This window comes from Podarcis bocagei (assembly GCF_964188305.1).
Source record: "Podarcis bocagei genome assembly, chromosome: 2".
In the NCBI taxonomy this organism is placed as follows: Eukaryota; Metazoa; Chordata; class Lepidosauria; order Squamata; family Lacertidae; genus Podarcis; species Podarcis bocagei.
The window spans coordinates 16,510,838-16,534,570 of NC_138126.1; the positions used below are offsets into that span (position 1 = coordinate 16,510,838).

Genomic DNA, 23,733 nt, shown 5'->3' on the forward strand with positions numbered 1-23,733 from the left:
AGATTCAATACACATGTCCCCATGTGCTGGGGAAAGGGGGGATCACAGTGGGCAGACATATCTGGGAGGTCACTGTAGGGAGTGAGGGGCATTGGGCTGTAGGGGGCACAGGAAGTCTGTGAGAAGGAAGGGCAAGTTCGCTCCTTGTCCTGAGGATGGGATCTGGGAGGTGGGGAAATGGGAAGGTGAGTACGGCCCCTCCTTCCCTCCTGATGGCCCTGCTCTGTCCCTGCTTGAGGAGCCCAAGAGGGTCCGAGGGACTCTGAACTCTCACCTGTCCTTTCACGGTGCAGATCCAGCAGCTCTTCTCCATGCATTCTCAGCATCCACCTCAGGAGAGACCCTCAAGCCCTTCTTTAACTCCAAGGACAAGCCCTATGTGCAGGATAGAGATGGGCCGGCCATTGTGTCTGTCATGGTGCAACTCTCCCTTCTCAGACCAGCTTTCGACACAGCACTGATTGGCTTGCTGTTGTGTCAGTCAGGAGAGGAAGCCCGCCTCTTGTTCCTCCCCCAGGCAGCTTTCCCAAATGAGTCACTTGTTTGGTTCATGTCCGCTCTGAATAAAGTGACAAACGGCTGCATTAATCTCTTGGCAACACGAGAACAGGGCCTTCTCTGCAGTGGCTCCGTGTCTGTGGAATGCTCTTCCCAGCAGGGAAGTTTGCCCGGCGCCTTCATTAGACACCTTTAGGCACCAGGCAAAAACGTTCCTTTTTAAACAGGCCTTTGGTTAATCTGATTGATATCCTATACCCTTTTAAAATGTACTTGGGTTGTTTTTATTCTGATTATATATGTTGTGATTTTTTATATATGTTGTGATTTTTTCTGTGAACTGCCCTGAGACCTCCAGGTATACGGCGGTATATAAATTCAATGAAGAATAAAAAGTGAGTGGAGGAAGGCGGGGGAGGGGGGCGACAATTCATTCATTAGCCTGCAAAGTGGTCTGAGCCTGACGTGCTGTAGTCAACAAAACTACAACAAACTCCACCAGCTCCCACAGGGAAATGGTTCTTTAAACGAGCAGCCACCAAGGATGGCTTGATATATTTCCACCATAGAAAGCGGCTCGGAGCTCCACCCAACTCCAAGGCAACAGAGATCCTGAGTAATCACATCTGAATTTCCTGGAAGGGGAACCCTCCCATTTGCTGACGCAAAAGAGAGAAAACGAAACCAGCTCCCTCTTCCTGTCGAGGCAGCAGCCATGGCTGCTTTTGAGGGTCCCGTCCGGGATCTCTGCGAGGAAGCCACTTGCCCCATCTGCCTGGAGTATTTCAGGGATCCAGTGATCATCCCGGAGTGCGGGCACAACTTCTGCCGATCCTGCCTGGTCCAGTGCTGGGGGAAATCCGAGGGAGAGGCTTCCTGCCCTCAGTGCAGGGAAACAGTGGAGCAAGGCAGCATCAGGAAAAACCTGCAGCTGGCAAATTTTGTAGAAATAATTAAAAAATTCAACCATCTGGGGGGAAAAGAGGGAAAGGAGGGAGAAGGAAAAGGAAGGGTCTGCGAGAAGCACCAAGAGCCCCTGAAGCTCTTCTGCCAGGAGGACGAATGCCCCATCTGTGTGGTGTGTGACAGATCCAAGGAGCACAAAAGCCACGAGGTGGTTCCTCTGGAGGAGGCGTCCCAGGAGTACAAGGTGGGAAAAGGCAGTGGGTCTTTCTTGGGGGTGGAAGAGCTGCTGACAAGAGGGGCTTGCAGCAATAATAATGATGATGTAATGTATTCTCTCTACTTGCCACCCAAAAGGAATCCTCCAGCAAGAGATCTTGTGCAGCCTGATACAACTAAACTTTTGAAACTTTATATGATAAATATTTCTTTTTCTTTTTGAGGGATTAAAGTGCCCCCGGTCATCCCCTGAATGCAAGCTGCAGTTACTCCTCTGGGATGAAATATTACAACATCTAGGATTAATTTAATAAAAATGAGGGGGGAGATTTTGGAGGTGTGTTCAGTGCAGGGGACATATAGCAAACCCCCCATGTTTCTCAGCTCTGATATAGGGCAGCCCCATTTCTGCCTCATCTGGGATGAAAAAAGGGAACCTCTGCAAATGTCCCAGGGGTGTGGGGCAGGGAGCAAACATAGGATTCAGCTTCCCTGTTAATGTGTAACCCATCCCAACTTGGATTTTGTTTTCTTTTCAGGATCAGATCAGCAGCTGCCTAGACAATCTGAGGAAGGAGAGAGAGAAAATTCTCATATTTAAAGCAGACACAGAAAAGGAAAGCCAAGACCTGCTCGTAAGTATCATTGCTACTTTAAGATGAAAAAGTGCTATAGTCTAGAATCAATTTCTGGAGGGGGGGGACTGAATATGAAATACAGAAAGAGGTGAAATGAAAGACCATTTTAAAGGAGGGGTTGGGCTGTAAGTTTTTATGAAGCTCTTTCTCTGCTGAATATGTCAGAAGTGGCCTTCCAAGGGAATTGGGATAACTGGCCTCCTCATCCTTTAACAGGAGGCTAGATGCCTGATATTGGCCCACTGTTCTCTTCTTTCAACCTCTTTGCTGCAGAAACAAACAGATGCAGAGAGGGAAAAGATGGTGGCTGAGATCAGGCGACTACACCAGTTTCTGGAAGAACAAGAGAAACGTATTCTGGCCCAGATGGCAGAAGTGGAGAAGGAGATTGCAAAGAAAAGGGAGGAGCACCTGGCCAGACTCTCCAGGGAACTCTCCTCTCTTGACAGCCTCATCCGGGAGATGGAGGAGAAGCTTCAGGAACCAGCGAGTGAACTCCTGCAGGTCAGGCCTCATCCTGATGCGAGAGGGTGGAGTGTGCTGCTTCAGACTACAGGCATTTCTTAGTCACATAAAAATGCTGCTGGATGGAAAACAGTACATGAAGGGTGAAAGGCGTCAGTCCTGGGGACGCAGAAGGGACTCTGCTAGATCAAACCAGAGGCCTCTTCATTCTAGCATCATGTTCTCTCATTGGCCAACCAGAAGTCTCTGAGAAGCCTAAAAAACAGTAGTGCTCTCGAAACCTGTGATCCCCAGCATTTGCCACTCAGCTGCTCAGGATTTATAACTGACTGCAGAAATGGCTCCACTGACATCTTTCTTTCTTTCCTTCCAGGATATTGGAAGCTTCTTGCAGAGGTAAGTGACGGAAAACCCCTGCCTTATTATGTTGCTACAAAAGTTCCTGTTTAACAGGTGGGAAACTCACTCTTCCAGTTCCTCTTTCCAGAGATAATTTAGGATTCCACCATCCATTTAACAAGATCACAAACAAAAACAGGGACACATTTTCCTAGCTATTAGTCTCATCTACAATCATAAAAAGGAAACCATTGTCCGTTACATATTTCTTCCTTTTCTATGATGGATTCGTTTACTCTGCAATTGATACAAAAAGGGGGGACATTCAAAAGGAGCTTGTAAACATCTTCACTATAACTTACCCTTAAATATCCAGCGTATTTCTGGCTCCTGCAGGTTCTTCTTCAGACATAAGACTGTGAGAAAGGGCCCTGCTGGATCCGGCCAGCAGCCCATCAAGTCCAGCATCCTGTTTTCACAGTGAATAACCAGATACCAGTAGGAAACCCTCGATCAGGATCCGAGCCCCAGGGGACACTCCCCTCCTGTGGTTTCAGAGGCACCACTGCCTTTGGCCCAGCCATCATGAATAGTAGCCTCGGAGAGCCTTGTTCCCCAAACAACTTCAATTTTTTAAATCTCCCATGTTTAGAAAAGACAGCTTTAATTTCTGATATTTCGTTCTACTTAAATGTAAGCACTGGGCTACAAAATATTAATAATTTTAATCATTTGAAATGCTTCACTAAAACTGATGTAGTTCTAAATCTCTAAGGACCTTGTATTGTTAATTTTTCCTCTAAATATTAATTTGCTTACATCAGCTTCTTTACCTTCAATCTAATCTTCATATATTTCCTTCAGTATATTATGGAAGCAGGTGTGTGTAGCAGTTTTTCTTCACCTTCTTAGATGCTCTGTAGATCCGCACATTATCTAGATGCTCCCTTTTGCCATAGGAAGAACCCTGCTCCCAAGTCTTCATGATATAGCCATGGTGCCTTTATCATCAGGATGAGACCCCTGCCTTGTCAGAAAGCTCCTTGCATTGGAAGAATGGTGGCTTGACTTTGTTCCTTCTCCTCCCAGGTCTCAGGAGAAGGAGAACTTAGAGGATCCTCCTGTGGCTTTTCCTCCTGCCCTGAAGTGGAAGATCTGGGACTTCAGAGATATGAATCCCTTACTGGAGGGAGTCATGGAAAAATTCAGAGGTAGTAAAGAAGGGCTGAAAATATTTTATACTGGACATTTAAAATGGTTCATGAAATGTTCCATGTCATTAGCAGTGCCAGGAAAATGGAACGCTTATTTATTCTCTTTCAATATCTAGAAGCCACACTTTCCTATGCACTTTCCTAACCTCACCTACAGCTTTTCAGGCATCTCCTCTGTTCCTTTGCCCCTGAGATTAATGTAGGGGGGGCAGGAGGAGGGAAGGAGGGGGGCTGTCCCAGAACCAGCCAGGAGCAGAGGGGACTGGGGTTGAGGCCTCCTGTCCTGGAACAGGCATGTCTGGATCTTGTTGTTGAGGTGGAGATCTTCTGGGGATCCTGCTCCTCCTCCCAAGATTTGGGCAGGCCTGAACCTTGACATGGCCTTACGCAGGATAGCCAGTAGGATGAGTTTCAGATAGCTTTAACTGCCAACTCCCATAATCTCCAGCTGGCGTGGCCTGTGGTTAGGGATGATGGAACTTGTAGTCCACAACACCTGCCTACAATCTCATGAGCTCATATTGTTCATTCCAGGTTTGTGATCTAAATGATAGTGTGAAGCTAAATCTCTGTTCCCTTTCCTCTTCCAGACACTGTGGAATATGGACTTCAGCTTCAAAAAGGTACGTTTAATAATAATAATAATACCGTATTTTTCGCCCCATAGGGCGCACCACCCCATAGGACGCACCTAGTTTTTTTGGGGGGGGGGGAAATAAAGAAAAAAATTATTTTCCCCCCTGGCGCGGGGGAAGCCCGAGCTTCCCCCAATCCCAGCCCCGAGAACAGCCTGCTATCCGCAAGCCTAGGGATGCCAGCGGTAAGTCGCGCCGGTCTCCCCAGGCTTTGGAATGCAGGCAGCTCTGCGCAGCCATCGGGAGGCGGGCACGACTTTGCGCCTGGCTCCGGATGGTTGCGCAGACCTGCACTCACCCCGGGACAGCAGGCAGCTCTGCACAGCCATCGGGAGGTGGGCGCGAACTGGCGCCGGTCTCCCGAGGGTTGTGCAGAGCTTCCTGAAGCCTGGAGAGCGAGAGGGGTCAGTGCACACTGACCCCTCTCGCTCTCCAGGCTTCAGCGAAAGCCTGCATTCGCCCCATAGGACACACATTTCCCCTTCATTTTTGCCTGAGTGTGAACTCCAGGGGTCTGGCTTCCCTGCAAGATGGGGGTCTTCCCTCAGTTTTTGTGTTGGAGGGGAGACATGACTCTGCTTAAACACGATGGCGGACTAGAGAAACCTGTGTAACTTAAAAGAGCAGGGCAGAATTGCACCACAGACCAGGGGAAAAGGCTCAATGGGAAGACAAAAGTGTAGTCTGGCCTGATCCTGGACACCACAAAAAGGGAATCATAAGAGCTGGAAAAGGGGCAGCAGGTGGCAGCATAAAGATAAACTTACTTATCTTTAAAATTATATTCTGTGATTCTTTCAAACAACAGCAGTGAGTAAAATGCATAACGGCCAATCAATACAACAATAAACTAGAAAAACCAATTACATTTAACAAAAAAATGCACTGGCAACATCCAGTATCACATTTAATTTCCAAAGGCTGATGTATAAATGTGTGTCTTTAAAACGAAATTGCTTGACAAACTTTCCATAACATGGCAGGAGCGGGGCAGGGGAGGACTGCAGAGCAGATCTTCTTCCTAATGTCCACCAGCCTGACTAATTTTTAAATGGGTTTCTCATGATGCTTCCACTGCCCCCCTCTTTTCCATAAATGTGAGGAACAGTGAAGAAAAAGACGAGTCATATAGCCAATCAGGTCTGGGGAGCCAGGGTGGGGTCTTTGGGTTGAAGGTGACAGGTGGGAATGGTGCTTCCTAGGTTTTACTGGGTTTGGCTATAATAAAGTTATATATATCTTTTTAAAAATTAAAAATTAAACATTTCTCGCCCTTTATCTTGGGCTTGCAACAATAAACGCATTAACACAATTCATAGGAAAAGAAAGCCTTTCATATCAACGAAGTTTGTTCTTGCTTGACAGCTCCTGTCAAGAATCCTGAGCAGGACATTTTAGACCGGGAATATGAATCGGAGCACGCAAATACCTTTTTATGTATTGTTGTTCTTTTTATGTGGAACTATGTGGAAGGATGGGCTATAACATTACATTAAATATGTAACTGAAAATTGAATGGTGGTTACAAGGAGGGTGAGAGCACCTGCTGCCAGTTTTACCTGGCCTGTCAAGCATGGTCTGTGATGTGAGGTAAAAGATTAAGGTGTGAATTAGGGAGTCCCTGCTTGGACTCCCTTCTGCCATGAACTGTGGTGGTGGGGTGGCCTTAGACAAGCCACTGTCTCTCAGCCTTAGTCCTCCCATCTGAAAAATGGGCATACAGTGTTACCTCTGGTTGCGAACGGATCCGTTCCGGAGGCCCGTTTGCAAGATGAAAAGAGCGCAACCCGGAGCGGCACGTCTGTGCACGTGCGGGTCGTGATTCACCGCTTCTGCACATGCGCGTGATGTCATTTTGCGCATTTGCGCATGCACGATAGGCGAAACCTGGAAGTAACCCTTTCTGGTACTTCCGGGTCGCCACAGGACGTAACCTGAAAGAACGTAACATGAAGTGGACGTAACCAGAGATACCACTGTACCAAGATTGACTTAACTTACAGGGACGTTGCAAGGGTCCTATGTGGATAATGTGTGTTAAGTACTTTGAACCCTTGAAAGAACTGCAGATGTTTCAGGAATCATTATTAAGAACTTGATGAACATCCCTGTCTCAAATGTAGAGTCATGGAGTCGCTGTTCATTTCATGGGGGATGCTATTTCTGTCATGTGGCTAAAGAAAAGTCAGCTTTCCAGTTGAGGTCGTTTTTCTTCTCTTTCCTCCTCTGCCCTCACAGAAAACATAACTTTGGATCCAGACACAGCAAATCCCTACCTCATCCTGTCTGAGGATCGAAAGAGTGTGAGACGGGGAGAAGTGCGTCAAGACCTGCCAGACAACCCTGAGAGATTTGACACATATGACTATGTGCTGGGATGTGAGGGTTTCACGTCAGGCAGACATTTCTGGGAGGTCATTGTGGGAAGAGAGGAGAGATGGGAGGTGGGGGTTGCCAGAAAGTCTGTGAAGAGGAAGGGTTTTCTCTCTTTTTTTCCTAGGGACGGGATCTGGGGTTTGGGGAAGTGGCTTGGTGAGTTATTCTCCCCCCACGAGGACCCTGTTCCAAGTGAGGAGCCCAAGAGGATCCGAGTGACTCTGAACTGTGAAGGGGGACGGGTGTCCTTTTACAATGCAGATACAGCAACCCTTCTCTACTCATTCCCGGCAGCCTCCTTCTCAAGAGAGAACATCCTGCCCTGGTTTTATGTGAGTGAGAAAGCAAACCTGAGACTCTCTTGACTGAGAGTGCAGACAGACAAGCGTATATTTATTGCCATCACGACATATTCAGTCGCCTCTTCTGATTGGAGCTGACAGGAACAAGGAGAAACCGTATTTGCAGAACTGTGATTGGCTATCCCTTGTGTCAATCATGATGCAACTCTCCTTTCTCAGGCCAGCTTTGTAAATGACACTGATTGATTGGGTCCCCTGTCAGTCCCCAAACTTGCCTGTTCTCTCTCACTTGGGAACGGGCTATTTCTCTCAGTGCAGTAGGTGCAAAGGGGGAAAGAGGCAAGAAAATAATTTAGGAAACAACAGCAACCGCACACACATTCCTGTTTCGAAGTAGTTCTCTCTCCAACCCCCAAGTCTGAGTTAAGATTTCTATAGACAATACCATCATCTTTTCTGAATAAAATCAGAGTTCTGCACGTGCATCACTTAAAACCTCAGATTCCTTTTCCTCCCCCCAAGCCTCCACTGTCATGGAGATGGAAGTTCCAAAATTCCTTTTTTTTGCTGCTACTCAGGGAAGCTTATATGCCAATTCAACAAAATCAGAAACCAGTTTTTTTAGTTGAGTACAGTTGGCCCAAAACTCACACACAACTTACTTGTATGATCGCAGCCTGGAGCCCTTCGTCAAAACACAAATTAATAAATGGAAAGAGGGTGAGAGACTAGGAAATATTGTTGGAAGGGGCTGTGAGAGATCTCACAAGAGCCTCCAGAGCCCAGAATGCAATGGGTGTTGGCGGCGAGGGCTTTGGCAGTGGTGGAAAGAGTTTCTAAGTCCACCTTGTTTTCCAGCAAGAAAGGTTGCATAAAACTCTCAAGATTTGTGCCTTCGAACAAGTAGGGATGGTTGCTTGGGGGGCATTTTCCGGGGTCTTCCTGACTTATGCAATATTGCCTTTGCATGCTGACCCCAGAAACATAACCCCCCACGCAGGTTTGGGGCCTTGATGTGACAAAATCCCCTCTGATGGTGAAGAGCCTCTGTCAGAAGTTCTGAGGAGAGGACAGTGACAATCTAGAGGATTTCAGGAGCGGGTGGTAAATTCCCATGTATACAATTATTTTCTCCAAGGTGGTTCGTAATGAATAGTCAGATACTTATTTGTATTTTTAGAGATGATCTTTTCTTATATTTTTGTATAACGGGCCTGAAAGAATTTGGGGATATGTTTCATGCGCTAACATGTTTGATTCTACTAAAGATTGTACTTCTTGTTGCTCCTGTGGTGTTTGGAACTCAACAGTATAATATCCATTCCCCATGATACTTCCTCCAGGGATTTTAGGAGGGTGATATCCTGTTTTATCCTCAGAGAAACCCTGTGAGGTAGAAGAGGCTGAGCTGAGAGACTTAGAAAAAGGAGACACATTCAGGTTTATGGTCAAAAGGCATTCGAACCTGGGCCTTGCCATCCCAAGTCCAGCACACTGGGCACTCAGAATGTGACATCTTAACAAGGGTCCTGTCAGGGAACTGACATCGGAGCCAGAGGCGGAGGCTAGGCTCTCAAGCGATGCTGGAGAAGGGCCCAGCCGGGGGAGAGGCGGCTCACCAGCTGGGGAAGGAAATCTGCGTAACACCAGGGATAAAGGGGGGCAGATGGGAGAATCGGCGAGGGGGCTCCAGGACTCCTCGCCGGAGATCAGCGAGGAGAGCACGGGTCCTCCGCTACCCACGCCCTCCCTGCGCAGAAGACTTCCGCGCAGGGAGAGTAGGAGGAGACTTGGAGTCAAACAACTTTTATGCTGGAAAAGGTTTAAGAAACGCCCACTGACGGATTCTGCTAGCGACTGAACAGCCACGAAGTGTAGGGCTGTCCAGACAGAAAAGGTTTAACAAGGCAAACTAGCCAGGAGTGGCACCAACTTGCGCACGAGTAACCCCTACATTTATTACAGGTCCCTTCAGAGATGTGCTTGAAAGCCCTCCCTGCAAAGCTCCTCTCTATGTTGTAGCTCCTCTTCAGACCTTCCTGTGTTGACCGAATGTCTGCAGGAGGAGTCAATCCAGTTTGAGTGAGGGGCAGATTTCAGGGGCTTCCCTGCAAAGCTATTTCGCACCTGGGTCCATTTCTGGATCTCAGCATTCCGATTAAAAATTGAAGCAAATTCCCCAAGTCTGAAGTCTGCCCATACCTTGCTTGAGGGAATCCCACCACCAGGAGAGAAGTGTGTCTCAGCCATATCTGCCAGGTCAGTGAGAGAGCAGGTATCCTATTGACACCCTACTTTTTAAACATACAGTCAGTTGTGGGCAAATGGAAGGGGGGAAACTAAAAGAATGCCAATTGCAATAGTTCACCCACCCCCCTTTCAACATAAGCATTGCAACCTGTGCCGAACGGATGTGGTGTACAAATAAGGAGAGGCGTTTTAATTCAACATTTTTATCATAGTCACCCAAACGGCAATTCTCAAATTGGAAGAAACCAAAGCAGCACAAATTTCGTTTTCTTATACAGTGGTACCTTGGGTTACATACGCTTCAGGATACATACGCTTCAGGTTACAGACTCCGCTAACCCAGAAATACTACCTCAGGTTAAGAACTTTGCTTCAGGATGAGAACAGAAATCGTGCAGCAGCAGCAGGAGGCCCCATTAGTTTCAGGTTAAGAAGACCTCCAGAATGAATTAAGTTCTTAACCTGAGGTACCACTGTATTGTTGTTTACATTATTTCTTTAGGTATGACATAATTGGTTCCCAATCTTTCTTAAACACTCTATTGTCTTTGTCTCAAAGTCTTTCCGTTAGTTTTGCCATTTTAGCGTATTCCATCAGTTTTCCTTGCCATTCTTCTTTAGTTTGTACTTTATTGTTTTTCCATCTTTGAGCTAGCAACATCCCAGCCGCAGTTGTGGCATACATACAAACTTTCTGCTTCTCTTTTGGCAAATCTTGACCTAAGATTCTTAACAAGAAAGCTTCTGGTCTTTTGCTAAAAGTTATCTTAAACATTCTTTTCATTTCATTGTATATAATTTCCCAATAATTTTTAATTATTTTACAATTCCATCACATATGAAAAAATGTGTCTCCTTTTTTTTTACACTTCCAACATTTGTTGGAGCTAAAGCAGCACATCTTTCTTATCTCTTCTGAGCTCTCTGGAGCAAAGAGGAAATTAAGCCTTCAGCCCTGTGCCCACTTCCCATGGATATGCCCCTTACTCTGACTAGATATAGGAGTACCCTTTATTTTCTGGATACAGACCAAAAGGATTAGCTCACAAGTTTTGGTGATTGCCTAGAGAAAGGACTTCTTCACACAGCACATCATATGACTTTGGCTACTGGCTTACACACCCTTTTAAAGTTGGCAAGATGAAAGGTTTGAGACCAAAAGCCCGTTCCTGTTGATCACCTCCACATCTTCAGCTTATTCAGAGGTAGACTGCCTCTGCGCCAGGAGGTTTTATTGAGCAGGATGCTAAATTCCTGTTGAAATTAGAAGAAGAAGAAGAAGAAGAGTTTGGATTTGATATCCCGCCTTTCATTCCCCTTCAGGGGTCTCAAAGCGGCTAACAGTCTCCTTTCCCTTCCTCCCCCACAACAAACACTCTGTGAGGTGAGTGGGGCTGAGAGACTTCAGAGAAGTGTGACTGGCCCAAGGTCACCCAGCTGCTGCATGTGGAGGAGCGGAGACGCGAACCCGGTTTCCCAGATTACGTGACTACCGCTCTTAACCACTACACCACGCTGGCTTTTCCAGCACCTTTTCCCCTCTGCAGAGTTGAGAGACACCCATGAGAATAGTCCACCCTCAGATGTTGATGGATCCAAGTGGCTCTGGAGCATTTTCTGGCTGATATGACTGGCACTTCTGTTGAAGCCCTGGTCAATCTGGTCAAACATCCAGTTGAAGCCCTGGTCTAACATCTGGTCTAACATCCAGATAGTTCAGGATATACGTAATAATAATAATATTTATTATTTATATCCTTCACAATCCCTCTCTCACTTTGTGCAGCCCATTTGGCCTTGTGATATACTCTCACACTGCACATTACAGTTATCATCATAATCCTCATTAATATATGCTTAATGAATACAACACAAACGTTAGTGTTTCTGTTGGGATAAACTGTTGCTCATGCTGCTTTTTTGGTTTCCTCCCAGAACATCCACCCCAAAAAGTTTTCAGAACTGTCCCCTCAGCCTTTTATTCAGTTACAGACCCTTCTGCAAAATGTCAACACACAGACAGCAGGAATCATAATCCACAAGGATCCAGATTATGAAACTGAAAACAGATTTTGGTGGATTTGCAATAGCCTCAATTGTTTTGCCTTCATTTTTACACTTGAACATAGACCCAAATTAAGAAGGGGACCCTCACTTCAGCATGGATCAAATGAAACGTCGGAGAAAAATGTTCAGCGCATCAACACTGAAATTTTTTTAAAAGTGTGATTTTAAAATAATTTTATGAGGAATGTGTCAACCACCGAACAAGAATAATTCAGCAGTATATAAAGATAAAAAGTATCACAAGTGAAAAGAGTGAGAACTCTTCCCACACACCAAAAAATAAATAAATAAATAAATATAAAAGGTTCCATGGTTAATGTTAATTTTTCTGAGAGGATGTACAGACTGGAGATGGGATCAGTGGATGGGGGGGGGGGGAATGGAAGAAGCTGGACCTGAAGAGCAGCTTAAAAATTCACCTGGGCTGCAGGAAGATTCATTAGTTTAGAGGGGAGGATGGAGAGGAAGCAGGGAGGTTGTTTGAGATTACATCAGCCCACCCCCCTTGAAGCCTGAAGTTGGAAACCAGAAAGGGCAGCCTGGCCATTATTTTGTGATGGTTAATACTTTAGTTCCTGAATCCAGGTCACAGGCTCACCCTATTCATACACAAATATGCCCTTAAAACAGGATTTGCAAGCAATACTCAGTGGTAAGGCTTTCCCCATTTTCCTCCCTTACTTCAGAGGAATATTTGGGGTCATTGGGGGAGTCAGGTGGCGTGACTGGCAAATATCTGGATACCATTTAGCTGAGTCCAGAGGTTATTGCACATTATCAGACGCGACGATTCTGTCAGAACGACTCACTAAAAACTGGCACCGGGATAGAGGGCTGGGCTGCTTCTCCTCTGTATGTGGGGGCTGCTAACTAGAAAGAAGATGTCAATGGAGCAAGGCGGGGGGGGGCGGGGCAATTCATTCATCAGCTTGCAAAGTAGTCTGAGGCTGACGTGCTGATAGTTAAACGACAACAACAACAAACTCCGCCAGCTCTCGCAGGGAAATGGTTCCTTAAAAGAGCACCCACCAAGAATGAGCATTCCATTTAAAATAAAACATTTAAAATAAAATATATATATTTCCACCATATCAAAGCGGCTCGGAGCTCCACCCAACTCCCAAGGCAGCAGAGATCCTGAGTGATCGCAGCTGAATTTCCTGGAAAGGAAACACGCCCATTTGCAGACGGGAAAGAGAGAAAACGAAACCAGCTCCCTCTTCCTGTCGAGGCAGCAGCCATGGCTGCTTTTGAGGGTCCCGTCCGAGATCTCCGCGACGAAGCCACTTGCTCCATTTGCCTGGATTATTTCAGGGATCCAGTGATCATCCCGGAGTGCGGGCACAACTTCTGCCGATCCTGCCTGGTCCAGTGCTGGGAGAAATCCGAGGGAGAGGCTTCCTGCCCTCAGTGCAAGGAAAATGTTGAGCAAAGCAGCATCAGGAAAAACCAGCAGCTGGCAAATGTTGTGGAAATAGCCAAGAAATTCAGTCATCTGGGCGGGAAAAAGGAGGCAGAAGGAAAGGGGAAGATCTGTGAGAAGCACCAGGAGCCCCTGAAGCTCTTCTGCAAGGAGGATGAAGCCCCCATCTGTGTCGTGTGTGACAGATCCAAGGAGCACAAAAGCCACGAGGTGCTTCCTCTAGAGGAGGCGTCCCAGGAGTACAAGGTGAGAAAAGGCAGTGGGTCTTTCTTGGGGGTGGAATAGCTGCAGACAAAAGGGGCTTGTAATAATAATAATAATAATAATAATAATAATAATAATAATAATAATAATAATAATAATAATAATAATTCTAATGTATTCTCTCCACTGCAGCCCAAAAGGAATCTTGAGCAGCCTGATAAAATAAACCTCTGCAACTTTATACAATATACATTTCTTTTTCTTTTTACGGAATTAAAGTGCACCAGTGTCCCCCTGAATGCAGGCTGCAGTAACTCCCCTGGGAGGAAAAAATAAAAATCTAGGGTTAATTTAATAAAAAGGAGGGGGGAGATGTTGGAGGTGTGTTCAGTGTGGGGGACAAATAGCAAAACCCCCATGTTTCTCAGCTCTGATATAGGGTAGCCCCATTTCTGTCTCCTGTGAGATGAAAAGGGGGAACCTCTGCAAAAGACCCAGGGATGTGGGGCAGGGAGCAAACATAGGATTCAGCTTGCCTGTTAATGTGTAGTGCAGCCCAACTTGGACTTTGTTTTCTTTTCAGGATCAGCTCAGCAGCTGCCTAGACAATCTGAGGAAGGAGAGAGAGAAAATTCTAGTATTTAAAGCAGACGCAGAAAATGAAAGCCAATACCTGCTTGTAAGTATCATTTTTACTACTTTAAGATGAAAAATGCTATACAGTGGTTACATACGCTTCAGGTTACATACGCTACATACATAGCCGTTACATCCGCTAACCCAGAAATAGTACCTTGGGTTAAGAACTTTGCTTCCGGATGAGAACAGAAATCGCGTTCTGGCGGTGCGGCGGCAGCAGGAGGCCCCATTAGATAAAGTGGTGATTCAGGTTAAGAACAGTTTCAGGTTAAGAACCGACCTCCGGAACGAATGAAGTACTTTTTCTGTTTTTTATGGTGCAGATACAAACAGGTGCAGAGAGGGAAAAGATGGTGGCTGAGTTCAGGCGACTGCACCAGTTTCTGGAAGAACAGGAGAAGCTTCTTCTGGCCCAGATGGCAGAAGTGGAGAAGGAGATTGCAAAGAAAAGGGAGGAGCACCTGGCCAGACTCTCCAGGGAACTCTCCTCTCTTGACAGCCTCATCCGGGAGATGGAGGAGAAGCTTCAGGAACCAGCGAGTGAACTCCTGCAGGTGAGGCCTCATCCTGATGCGAGAGGGTGGAGGGTGCTGCTTCAAATTACAGGCATTTCTTGGTCCTCCACGCTCCCTCAGGCGTCATTCCTGGGGTTGCAGAAGGGGCCCTGCTAGATCAAACCACAGGCCCCTTCATTCTAGCATCGTGTTCTCTCATTGGCCAACCAGAGGTCTCTGAGAAGCCTAAAAAACAGTAGTGCTCTCCAATCCTGTGATTCCCAGAAGCTGGCACGCAGCTGCTTAGTATTTATAACTGACTGCAGAAATGGTTCCACTGACATCTTTCTTTCTTTCCCTCCAGGATATTGGAAGCTTCTTGCAGAGGTAAGTGATGGAAAAACCCCTGCCTTATTCTGATGCTATTGGTCTCATCAAGAATCATAGCAAGGAAGCCATTCCTCCTTCCCCTCCATTACATACTTCTCCCTTTTCCCTGATGGATTCATTTCCGTTGCAATAGATACAGAAAAGGGAGACATTCCAAAGGAGCTTCACTATAACTTACCCTTAAATATCCAGTGTATTCAGGCTCTTGCTGGTTCTTCCTCAGCCATAAGAATATGAGAAAGGGCCCTGCTGGATCCGGCCAGTGGCCCATCTAGCCCACCATCCTCTTTTCACAGTGCTTAACCAGAAGTCTGTGGGAAACCCGTGATCAGGATCCGAGCCCCAGAGGACACTCCCCTCCTGAGGTTCAGAGGCACCACTGCCTTTGAGCCAGCCGCTGAGAGCCTTGTCCCCAAAACAACTTCATATTTTGAAAATCTTCCATGCTGAGAAAACACAGCTTTAATTTCTAATAGTTCTCTCTGCTTTTGAATTATGGTGCTGGAGGAGACTCTTGAGAGTCCCATGGACTGCAAGAAGATCAAACCTCTCCATTCTGAAGGAAATCAGCCCTGAGTGCTCACTGGAAGGACAGGTCTTGAAGCTGAGGCTCCAAGACTTTGGCCACCTCATGGGAAGAGAAGACTCCCTGGAAAAGACCCTGATGTTGGGAAAGATGGAGGGCACAAGGAGAAGGGGACGGCAGAGGATAAGATGGTTGGACAGTGTTCTCGAAGCTACCAGCATGAGTTTGACCAAACTGTGGGAGGCAGTGGAAGACAGGAGTGCCTGGCGTGCTCTGGTCCATGGGGTCAAGAAGAGTCGGACACGACTAAACAACTAAACAACAACAACTTTAAATGTAACCACTGGGCTACAAAATATTAATAGTTTTAATCATTTGGAATGCTTCACTAAAATTGGTGTAGTCCTAAAATCTCTGCAAAAGGACCCATTATTGTTCACTTTTCTTCAAAAAAAGGATATGCATGTATCAGCTTCTTTATCTTCAATCTCATCTTCATATATTTCCTGCCATGTATTATGGAAGCAGGTGTGTGTTGGTTTTCCTTCAACTTGCTAGGTGGTCTCTAGATCCACACGTCATCCAGATGCTCCCTTTTGTCTTGGAACTCTGCTCTCAATTCTTCATGATAGATCCATGATGCCTTCATCATCAGGATGAGCCTTGTCAGAAAGCTCCTTGCGTTGGAAGGATGTTGGCTTGACTTTGTTCTTCTCCTCCCAGGTCTCAGGAAAAGGAGAACTTAGAGGATCCTCCTGTGGCTTTTCCTCCTGCCCTGAAGTGGAAGATCTGGGACTTCAAAGATATAAATCCCTTCCTGAAGGGTGTTATGAAGAAATTCAGAGGTAGTAAAGAAGAGTTGAAAATATTTTATGCTGGATATTTGAAATTGTTCATGAAAGGCTCCAAGTCATTAGCAGTGCCAGGAAAATGACAGGGGTGACCTGGGGTGATTATGCACAATCCCCAGGAATGTAAGCCTCCCTCAAGTGGTGAGTGTCTGTAAAAAGTTGTACTTGACCTCTGCACATCTCTCAGCCAGACTTTGGGTGCCTTCATATCTCACTTTTGGGGCATCTCCTCTGTTCCTTTGGCCCTGAGATTGATGTAAGGGGGGCAGAAGGAGAGAGGGGGGCTGTCCAGGAGCCAGCCAGGAGCAGAGGGGACTGGGGTTGAGGCCTCCCGTCCTGGAACAGGGGTGTCTGGATCTTGTTGCTGGTGGGGTGATCTTCTGGGGGTCCTGCTCCTCCTCCCAAGATTTGCACAGGCCTGAACCTTGACATCACCCCTGCCCTGGTTATGCAGGGATAGCCAGTAATGGTGTGTTTCAGATAGTTTTAATGGCAACTCCCATAATCTCCAGCTGGCGTGGCCAGTGGTTAGGGATGATGGGTCTTGTAGTCCACAACACCTGGTTACAATCTCATGAGCTCATATTGTTCTTTCCAGATTTGTTATCTGAATGATGGTGTGATGCTAAATCTCTGTTCCCTTTTCTCTTCCAGACACTGTGGAATATGAACTTCAGCTGCAAAAAGGTACATTTAATAATAATAATTTATTATTTATACCCTGCCCATCTGGCTCGGTTTCCCCAGCCATTTTCCAAGGTAAAATTCAGGAGAGAGGGGATCTGATTCTCAAAAGACCAGGCCACTGCAGCTCTTCCATCCATGCCTTATTTCCCCTTATTTCCCAGAGGCATCTGTTCCGTGAGAGCAGCATGCTGGGCTAGAGGGGCTCATGGCCTGATCCTGCAGTCTCTTGGGAAGCCCCCAGCCCAGGATGCCTGGCTTTTCTGTGCCGAATCTCCATAAGACACAGGGGTGGTGTGAAGCCAAAGCCTCCTGGCACATGAGGGGAAAATATCCCTTTGAGCCATACAAGATCCCCACCCCTTTTATGTAAGAGTAAGGTGTAAGAGTGGGAAATGCATGAACACATAATAGCTCAGAAAATGGCTGCAACAGCCTTTGGGGGCGAGAAGGTGAATGGGTTCTGGTGTCAGTGGAGGGAGCTGGGGGCTGCCTGAGTGTGAACTCCAGGGGTCCGGCTTCCCTGCAAGATTAAGGGCCTTCCCTCAGCTTTTGTATCAGAGGGGAGACATGGCTTCTCTGCTTAAACTAGAGAAACCTAAATAAGCTTAAAAGAGCAGGGCAGAATTGCACCACAGACCGGGGGGAAAGGCTCAGTGGGAAGACAGAAGTCCAGTCCGGCCTGATCCTGGACACCACAAAAGAGGTATCATAAGAGCTGGAAAAGGTGCAGCAGATGGCAGCATAAAGGAAACTCTTACTTATCTTCAAAATTATATTCTGGGATTCTTTTAGACAACAGCAGTGAGTAAAATGCATAAAGGCTAATCAAGACAATAAAAAACTAGAAAACCCCATTACATTAAGAAAGAAAGAAAAAAGACTAATAGCAGCACTGGCAACATCCCACATCGCACTTAATCTCCAAAGGCCACTGTGCAAATGTGTGTCTGTAAAAAGAAATCGCTTGACTAACATTCCATAAAGGGGGGACGAGATGGGACTGCAGAGCAGATCTTCTTCCTAAGGTCCACCCACCTGACCAATTTTTAAATGGGCTTCTCATTCTGCTTCCACTACCCACTTTTCCCATAAATGTGAGGAAGAAAAAGACAAGTCATATAGCCAATCAAGACTAGGGAGCCATTGAAGGTGACGGGTGGGCATGGCACCACTTCCTAGGTGTTACTGGGTTTGGCTTTAATAAAGTTATTTAATTTTTTTTTAAAAAAGAATTTATATATTGCCACAAAAAGGGAATCATAACTGCTGGAAAAGGTGCAGCAGATGGCAGCATAAAGGAAACTCGTACTTTTCTTTAAAATTATATTCTGGGATTTTTGACACCAGCAATGAGTAAAATGCATAAAGGCTAATCAATACAACAATAAGCTAGAAAAACACATTATTACATTTAACAAAAAACCCCCAAAAAACAGCAGTTGCAACATCCCACATCACACTTACCGTATTTTTCGCACCATAGGACGCACTTTTTCCCTCCTAAAAAGCAAGGGAAAATGTGTGTGCGTCCTATGGAGCGAATGCAGGGGGGGAGGCAGGCGGGAAAAGCCCTCAAGAGCCACACGCAAGCTTCGTGCGCTCTTGCGGGCTTTTCTCTAGGAGGGAGAAGGGACTGACTGGCCGCATCAGTCCCTTCTCCCTCCTGGGGGAAAAGCCCCCAAGAGCGGCACCCTCTTTAAAGGCTGCGCGGCTCCTGCAGGCTTTTCTACGAGGTGGGGGAATCCCCCCACCTCCCAGAAAAGCCAGGAGAAGCCGCGCAGCCCCTTTAAAGAGCGGGCGGCTTCTGCGGGAGTTGGGGGAAGCTGCAGCAGATTCCCTCCTCCTGGGCTCCCTTTGAAGCGGCAATGTGGGAGGGGAGCAGCTTACACTCGTGTAAGCAGCTCCTCTCCCACTTTCCTCCTTCAAAGCAACCACGGAGGAGGGAAGGAAGGGGACCATGGATCCTCCGCTGCTGGAGGCTGCAGCGGATTCCCTCCTCCGTGATTGCTTTGAAGCAGCAATGTGGGAGGGGGCAGTTTACACTCGTGTAAGCAGCTCCTCTCCCACTTTCCTCCTTCAAAGCAACCACGGAGGAGGGAAGGAAGGGGACCATGGATCCTGCGCTGCTCACGGCTGCAGCAGATTCCTTCCTCCCGGGCTCCCTTTGAAGCAGCAAAGTGGGAGGGGAACAGCTTACACTCGTGTAAGCAGCTCCTCTCCCACTTTCCTCCTTCAAAGCAACCACGGAGGAGGGAAGGAAGGGGACCATGGATCCTGCGCTGCTCACGGCTGCAGCAGATTCCTTCCTCCCGGGCTCCCTTTGAAGCAGCAAAGTGGGAGGGGAGCAGCTTACACTCGTGTAAGCAGCTCCTCTCCCACTTTCCTCCTTCAAAGCAACTACGGAGGAGGGAAGGAAGGGGACCATGGATCCTGCGCTGCTCACGGCTGCAGCGGATTCCTCCTCCTTGATTGCTGGGAGTTTCTCTGGGCAGGAATTCCCTCACCTTAAGTGGGGTGGGGGAAGTGTGGCAGGTAGGGGGGTACTGAGAGACACATGTCTCTCAGATGAAAATTGGGAGTGGGCATTGTGTGAAGTGGCTGTGAATCTCCTGCCGCAGAACTGTAGGACTGTATAGAGTTGGGAGGGCCACCCAAGGGTCATCTAGCCCAGCCCCCTCACAATGTAGGAATCACAGCTAAAGAACGCCAGGCAGATGGTCCCCCAACCGCTGCTTAAAAGCCTCCAGTGGTGGAGACCCCAAACACCTTCCGAGGTCATAGAATTGCAGGGTTGGAAGGGAACCCCAGGAGTCATCTAGTCCAGCCCCGGTGGACAGCGGGCGCAATCCATCCCGTTGCGCAAGACTAAAGATGCTGTGCAAGGCTAAAGAAGAAGCCAAGGCAGTGAGCGGGATGGATCGCGCTTGCTGCCTTGTCTTCTTTAGCTGCACTGGAGAGGTTTAGCTCCTGGCTGGAGAGGTTGCGCGGCTATGGATCCCGCGCACTGTCTTGGCTTCTTTGCTCTTTGGGGCTGGGGGGGGGAACCTGGGCTTCCCCCGCAGCCCCGAGAAGCTCTGGGAGAAGTGGACAGGCTGCATGCAGCCTGTCCGTTGCTCTTTGGGGCTGGGGGGGGATAATATTTTTTTCCTTGATTTCCCCCTCTAAAAACTAGGTGCGTCCTGTGGTCCGGTTCGTCCAATAGAGCGAAAAATACGGTAATCTCCAAAGGCCACTGTGCAAATGTGTGTCCTTAAAAAGAAATTGCTTGACTAACATTCCCTACCTGGGGGGGGGGGGATGGGACTGCAGAGCAAATCTTCTTATGTCTTCTTATCTTCCTAATGTCCACCAGCCTGACCAATTTTTAAATGAGCTTCTCATTGTGCTTCCACTGCCCACTTTTTCCATAAACGTGAAGAACAGTGAAGAAAAAGATGAATCATATAGCCATTCAGTTCTGGGGAGCCATTGAAGTTGACAGGTGGGAATGGCACTTCCTAGGTGTTACTGGGTTTGGCTTTAATAAGGTTATTTTATTTTAAAAAAAAGAATTTATATATTGCCCTTGGGATTGCATTAACACCAATTCACAGAAGAAAAAAGCCATCCATATCAACGATGTAATAGATGTCAATTCAAAAGAAAGAACTATCCATTTTCTGCATCGCTCTTACCAAACCACAAGCGATAATCAAGTTAGTTCTTGGCTGACTGCTCATACTTTGCCAGGGGAAAACAGACCAAAGGCCCACACCGCAGAACATGGGAGGGAGTCTCTCAGAAGGTGGTGGACTCTGCTTCCTTGGAGGTTTTTAAGCAGAGTTGGGTGGCCCCCTGTGGTGGATGCTTTAGTTGGGATCCCTGCATTGCAGGGGGTTGGACTAGAGACCCTCAAGGTCATTATACGATGCACTTTCAAGAATCCCAAGTAGGACATTTCACACAAAAGGTGGTCAGGGAAGCCCAACCACTTTCTTGCTTTTCATAAACTACCTGGAAGCCGCGCGGCTCTCCCTGGGCTAGCTGACTGCTTGCCGGCACCCAGAAGCTTGGGGTGCGCTGAGCTCAGCACGCCCCAAGCTTCTGGTGTAGCGCAGCGATCCGCTAGCCCTGGGAGAGCCCCGTGGCTCTCCCAGGGTTAGCGGACTGTTTGCCGGCACCCAGAAGCTTGGGGCGCGCTGAGCTCCACACGCCCCAAGCTTCAGGATTAGCGCAGCTGTCTGCTAGCCCTGGGAGAGGCGCCCGGCTCTCCCACGGCTAGCGGAAACCTTGCCGGCACCCAGAAGCTTGGGGCGTGCTGAGCTCCGCACACCCCAAGCTTCGGGATTAGTGCAGCGCACCTGGGGGGGAAATAAAAATTTTTTTCCTTTATTTCCCCCCAAAAAAACTAGGTGCGTCTTATGGGGCGAAAAATACGGTAAGATGTGAATTAGGGAGTCCCTGCTTGGACTCCCTTCTGCCATGAACTGTATGGGGTGGGGCTGGCCTTAGACAAGCCACTGTCTCTCAGTCTCAGCCTCAGTCCTCCCATCTGAAAAATGGGCATACTAAGATCGACTTAACTTACAAGGTTGTTGCATGGGTTCTATGTAGATAATGTGTGTTAAGTACTTTGAACTCTTGAAAGAAATGCAAATGTTTCAAGAACCATTGTTAAGAACTTGATGGACATCCCTCTTTCAAATGCAGAGCCATGGAGTCCCTGTTCATTTCAGAGGGGATGCTGTTTCTGTCATGTGACTAAAAAAGAGTCAGCTTCCTCGTTAATGTTGTTTCTCTTCTCTTTCCTCCTCTGCCCCCACAGAAAATGTAACTTTGGATCCAGACACAGCACATCCCCGCCTCATCCTGTCTGAGGATCAGAAGAGTATGAATTGGGGGAAAGTGCGTCAAGACCTGCCAGACAACCCTGAGAGGTTTGACACATATGACTATGTGCTGGGATGTGAGGATTTCACAGCAGGCAGACATTTATGGGAGGTTACTGTGGGGAGCGAGGGGGAGTGGGCCGTGGGGGTGGCCAGAGAGTCTGTGAAGAGGAAAGGCAAGTTCATCGCTGGTCCTAAGGAAGGGATCTGGCGCATAGGGAAGTGGGGTGATCAATACAGGGTCTCCACCCGCAATGGGCGTCCTGTTTCGATTCTGGGTGGGGAGCCCAAGAGGATCCGAGTGGCCCTGAACTGTGAAGGGGGACGGGTGTCCTTTTACGATGCAGATACAGCAACCCTCCTCTACTCATTCTCAGAAGCCTCCTTCTCAGGAGAGACCCTCCAGCCCTTCTTTTACGTGAGCGAGAAAGTGAACCTGAGACTCTATTGACTGAGAGTGCAGACAGACAAGCATATATTCATGGCCATCATGACACATTCAGTCTCCTCTTCAGGACTGAGGTGACAGGCACTTGAGAAACCACATTTGCCTAACTGTGATTGGCCATCCCTTATGTTAGTCAGTCTCTCTTCCTGGGCCAGCTTTTTAAATGACACTGATGGATTGGGTCCCCTGTCAGTCCCCAAACTTGCCTCTCTCCCTTGGGAATCAGCTACTTCTGTCGGTGCCGGAGGTGCAAAAGGAGGAAAGAAGCAAGAAAATGATTTAGGAAACAACAGCAAACCCCCCCCCCCACGTTCCTATTTCAATATAGTTCTCTCTTCATCTGCCAACTTAAGATTTCTAGAGACAATACCATCTTTTATGAATAAAATTATGCACTGGTATCATTTTTAGAGATCCCCTCCTCTTATCCTTTTGTATAACAGGCCTGAAAGAATTTGGGTATATGTTTCCTGTGCTAACATGTTTGATTCTACTAAAGATTGTTGATTCTTGTTGCTCCTGTGGTGTTTGGAACTCAACAGTATAATATCCATTCCAGGGGGTTTTAGGAGGGTGATATCCTGTTTTATTCTCAGAGGAACCCTGTGAGGTAGAAGAGGCTGATCTGAGAGACTTAGAAAAAGGAGACACATTAAAGTTTATGGTCAAAAGGGATTTGAACCTGGGCCTTGTCATCCCAAGTCCAACACACTCCGCACTCAAAATGTGAAATCTTAACAAGGGTCCCTTCAGAGATGTGCTTGAAAGCCCTCCCTGCAAAGCTCTTCTCTGTGTTGTAGCTTCTCTTCAGACCTTCCTATGTCGACCCTGAATGTCTGCAAGAGGAGTCAATCCAGTTTGAGTGAGGGGCAGATTTCAGGGGCTTTCCTTCATAAGCTCGTATTTTGCACCTGGGTCCATTTCTTGATCTCAGGATTCCCATTAAAAACGAAATCAAATCCCCCAAGTCATAGAAGGCTCAAGCTTGGGGCTCTCTGCCACCCATAACCTGAGCATTTCTCAAAGCTATATTGGAATGGTTCCATAGAATAAGAAAGGGGAAAGGTGTCCTTTTGGGAAGTGAGCTGACCTCTCTTGCTACACCATGTTTATATCCAGGATAGTCCCCCCCCAAAAAAAAAACCCCCCACATTAAAATGCTGTAGAGTATTAATCAGCCAAAGGCCTGGTTGAAGAGGAGTGTTTTCGCCTAGCACCTAAAAATATTTTCACATATTTATTAGGAATGCCTATGAACCACTGAAGTGTGCAATAATGCTGTACTGGTAAACAACAA

At 47.2% G+C, this 23,733-nt stretch overlaps 1 protein-coding gene and 2 long non-coding RNA genes across 3 annotated transcripts in view; 2 read left to right on the forward strand and 1 right to left on the reverse strand.

Annotated features, from left to right (window-relative positions):
- The window catches only part of LOC308581317, a 39,691-nt gene that overhangs the window by 2,769 nt on the left and 13,189 nt on the right, over positions 1 to 23,733 (reverse strand). The gene's annotated exons all lie outside the window — the stretch shown is intronic.
- The window catches only part of LOC308581328, a 39,535-nt gene that overhangs the window by 2,098 nt on the left and 13,704 nt on the right, over positions 1 to 23,733 (forward strand). The window lies entirely within an intron of this gene.
- Positions 995 to 22,555, forward strand: LOC308579665 (uncharacterized protein). The gene is made up of 15 exons (XM_081180601.1): positions 995 to 1,016; positions 1,082 to 1,648; positions 2,160 to 2,255; positions 2,532 to 2,762; positions 3,097 to 3,119; positions 4,152 to 4,273; positions 4,867 to 4,899; positions 7,150 to 7,635; positions 13,058 to 13,575; positions 14,117 to 14,212; positions 14,496 to 14,726; positions 15,031 to 15,053; positions 16,306 to 16,427; positions 17,088 to 17,120; positions 21,925 to 22,555. The coding sequence occupies exons 2-15, from the start codon at positions 1,214 to 1,216 to the stop codon at positions 22,437 to 22,439; spliced, it is 2,964 nt and encodes a 987-aa protein (XP_081036727.1). The 5' UTR covers positions 995 to 1,016; positions 1,082 to 1,213; the 3' UTR covers positions 22,440 to 22,555.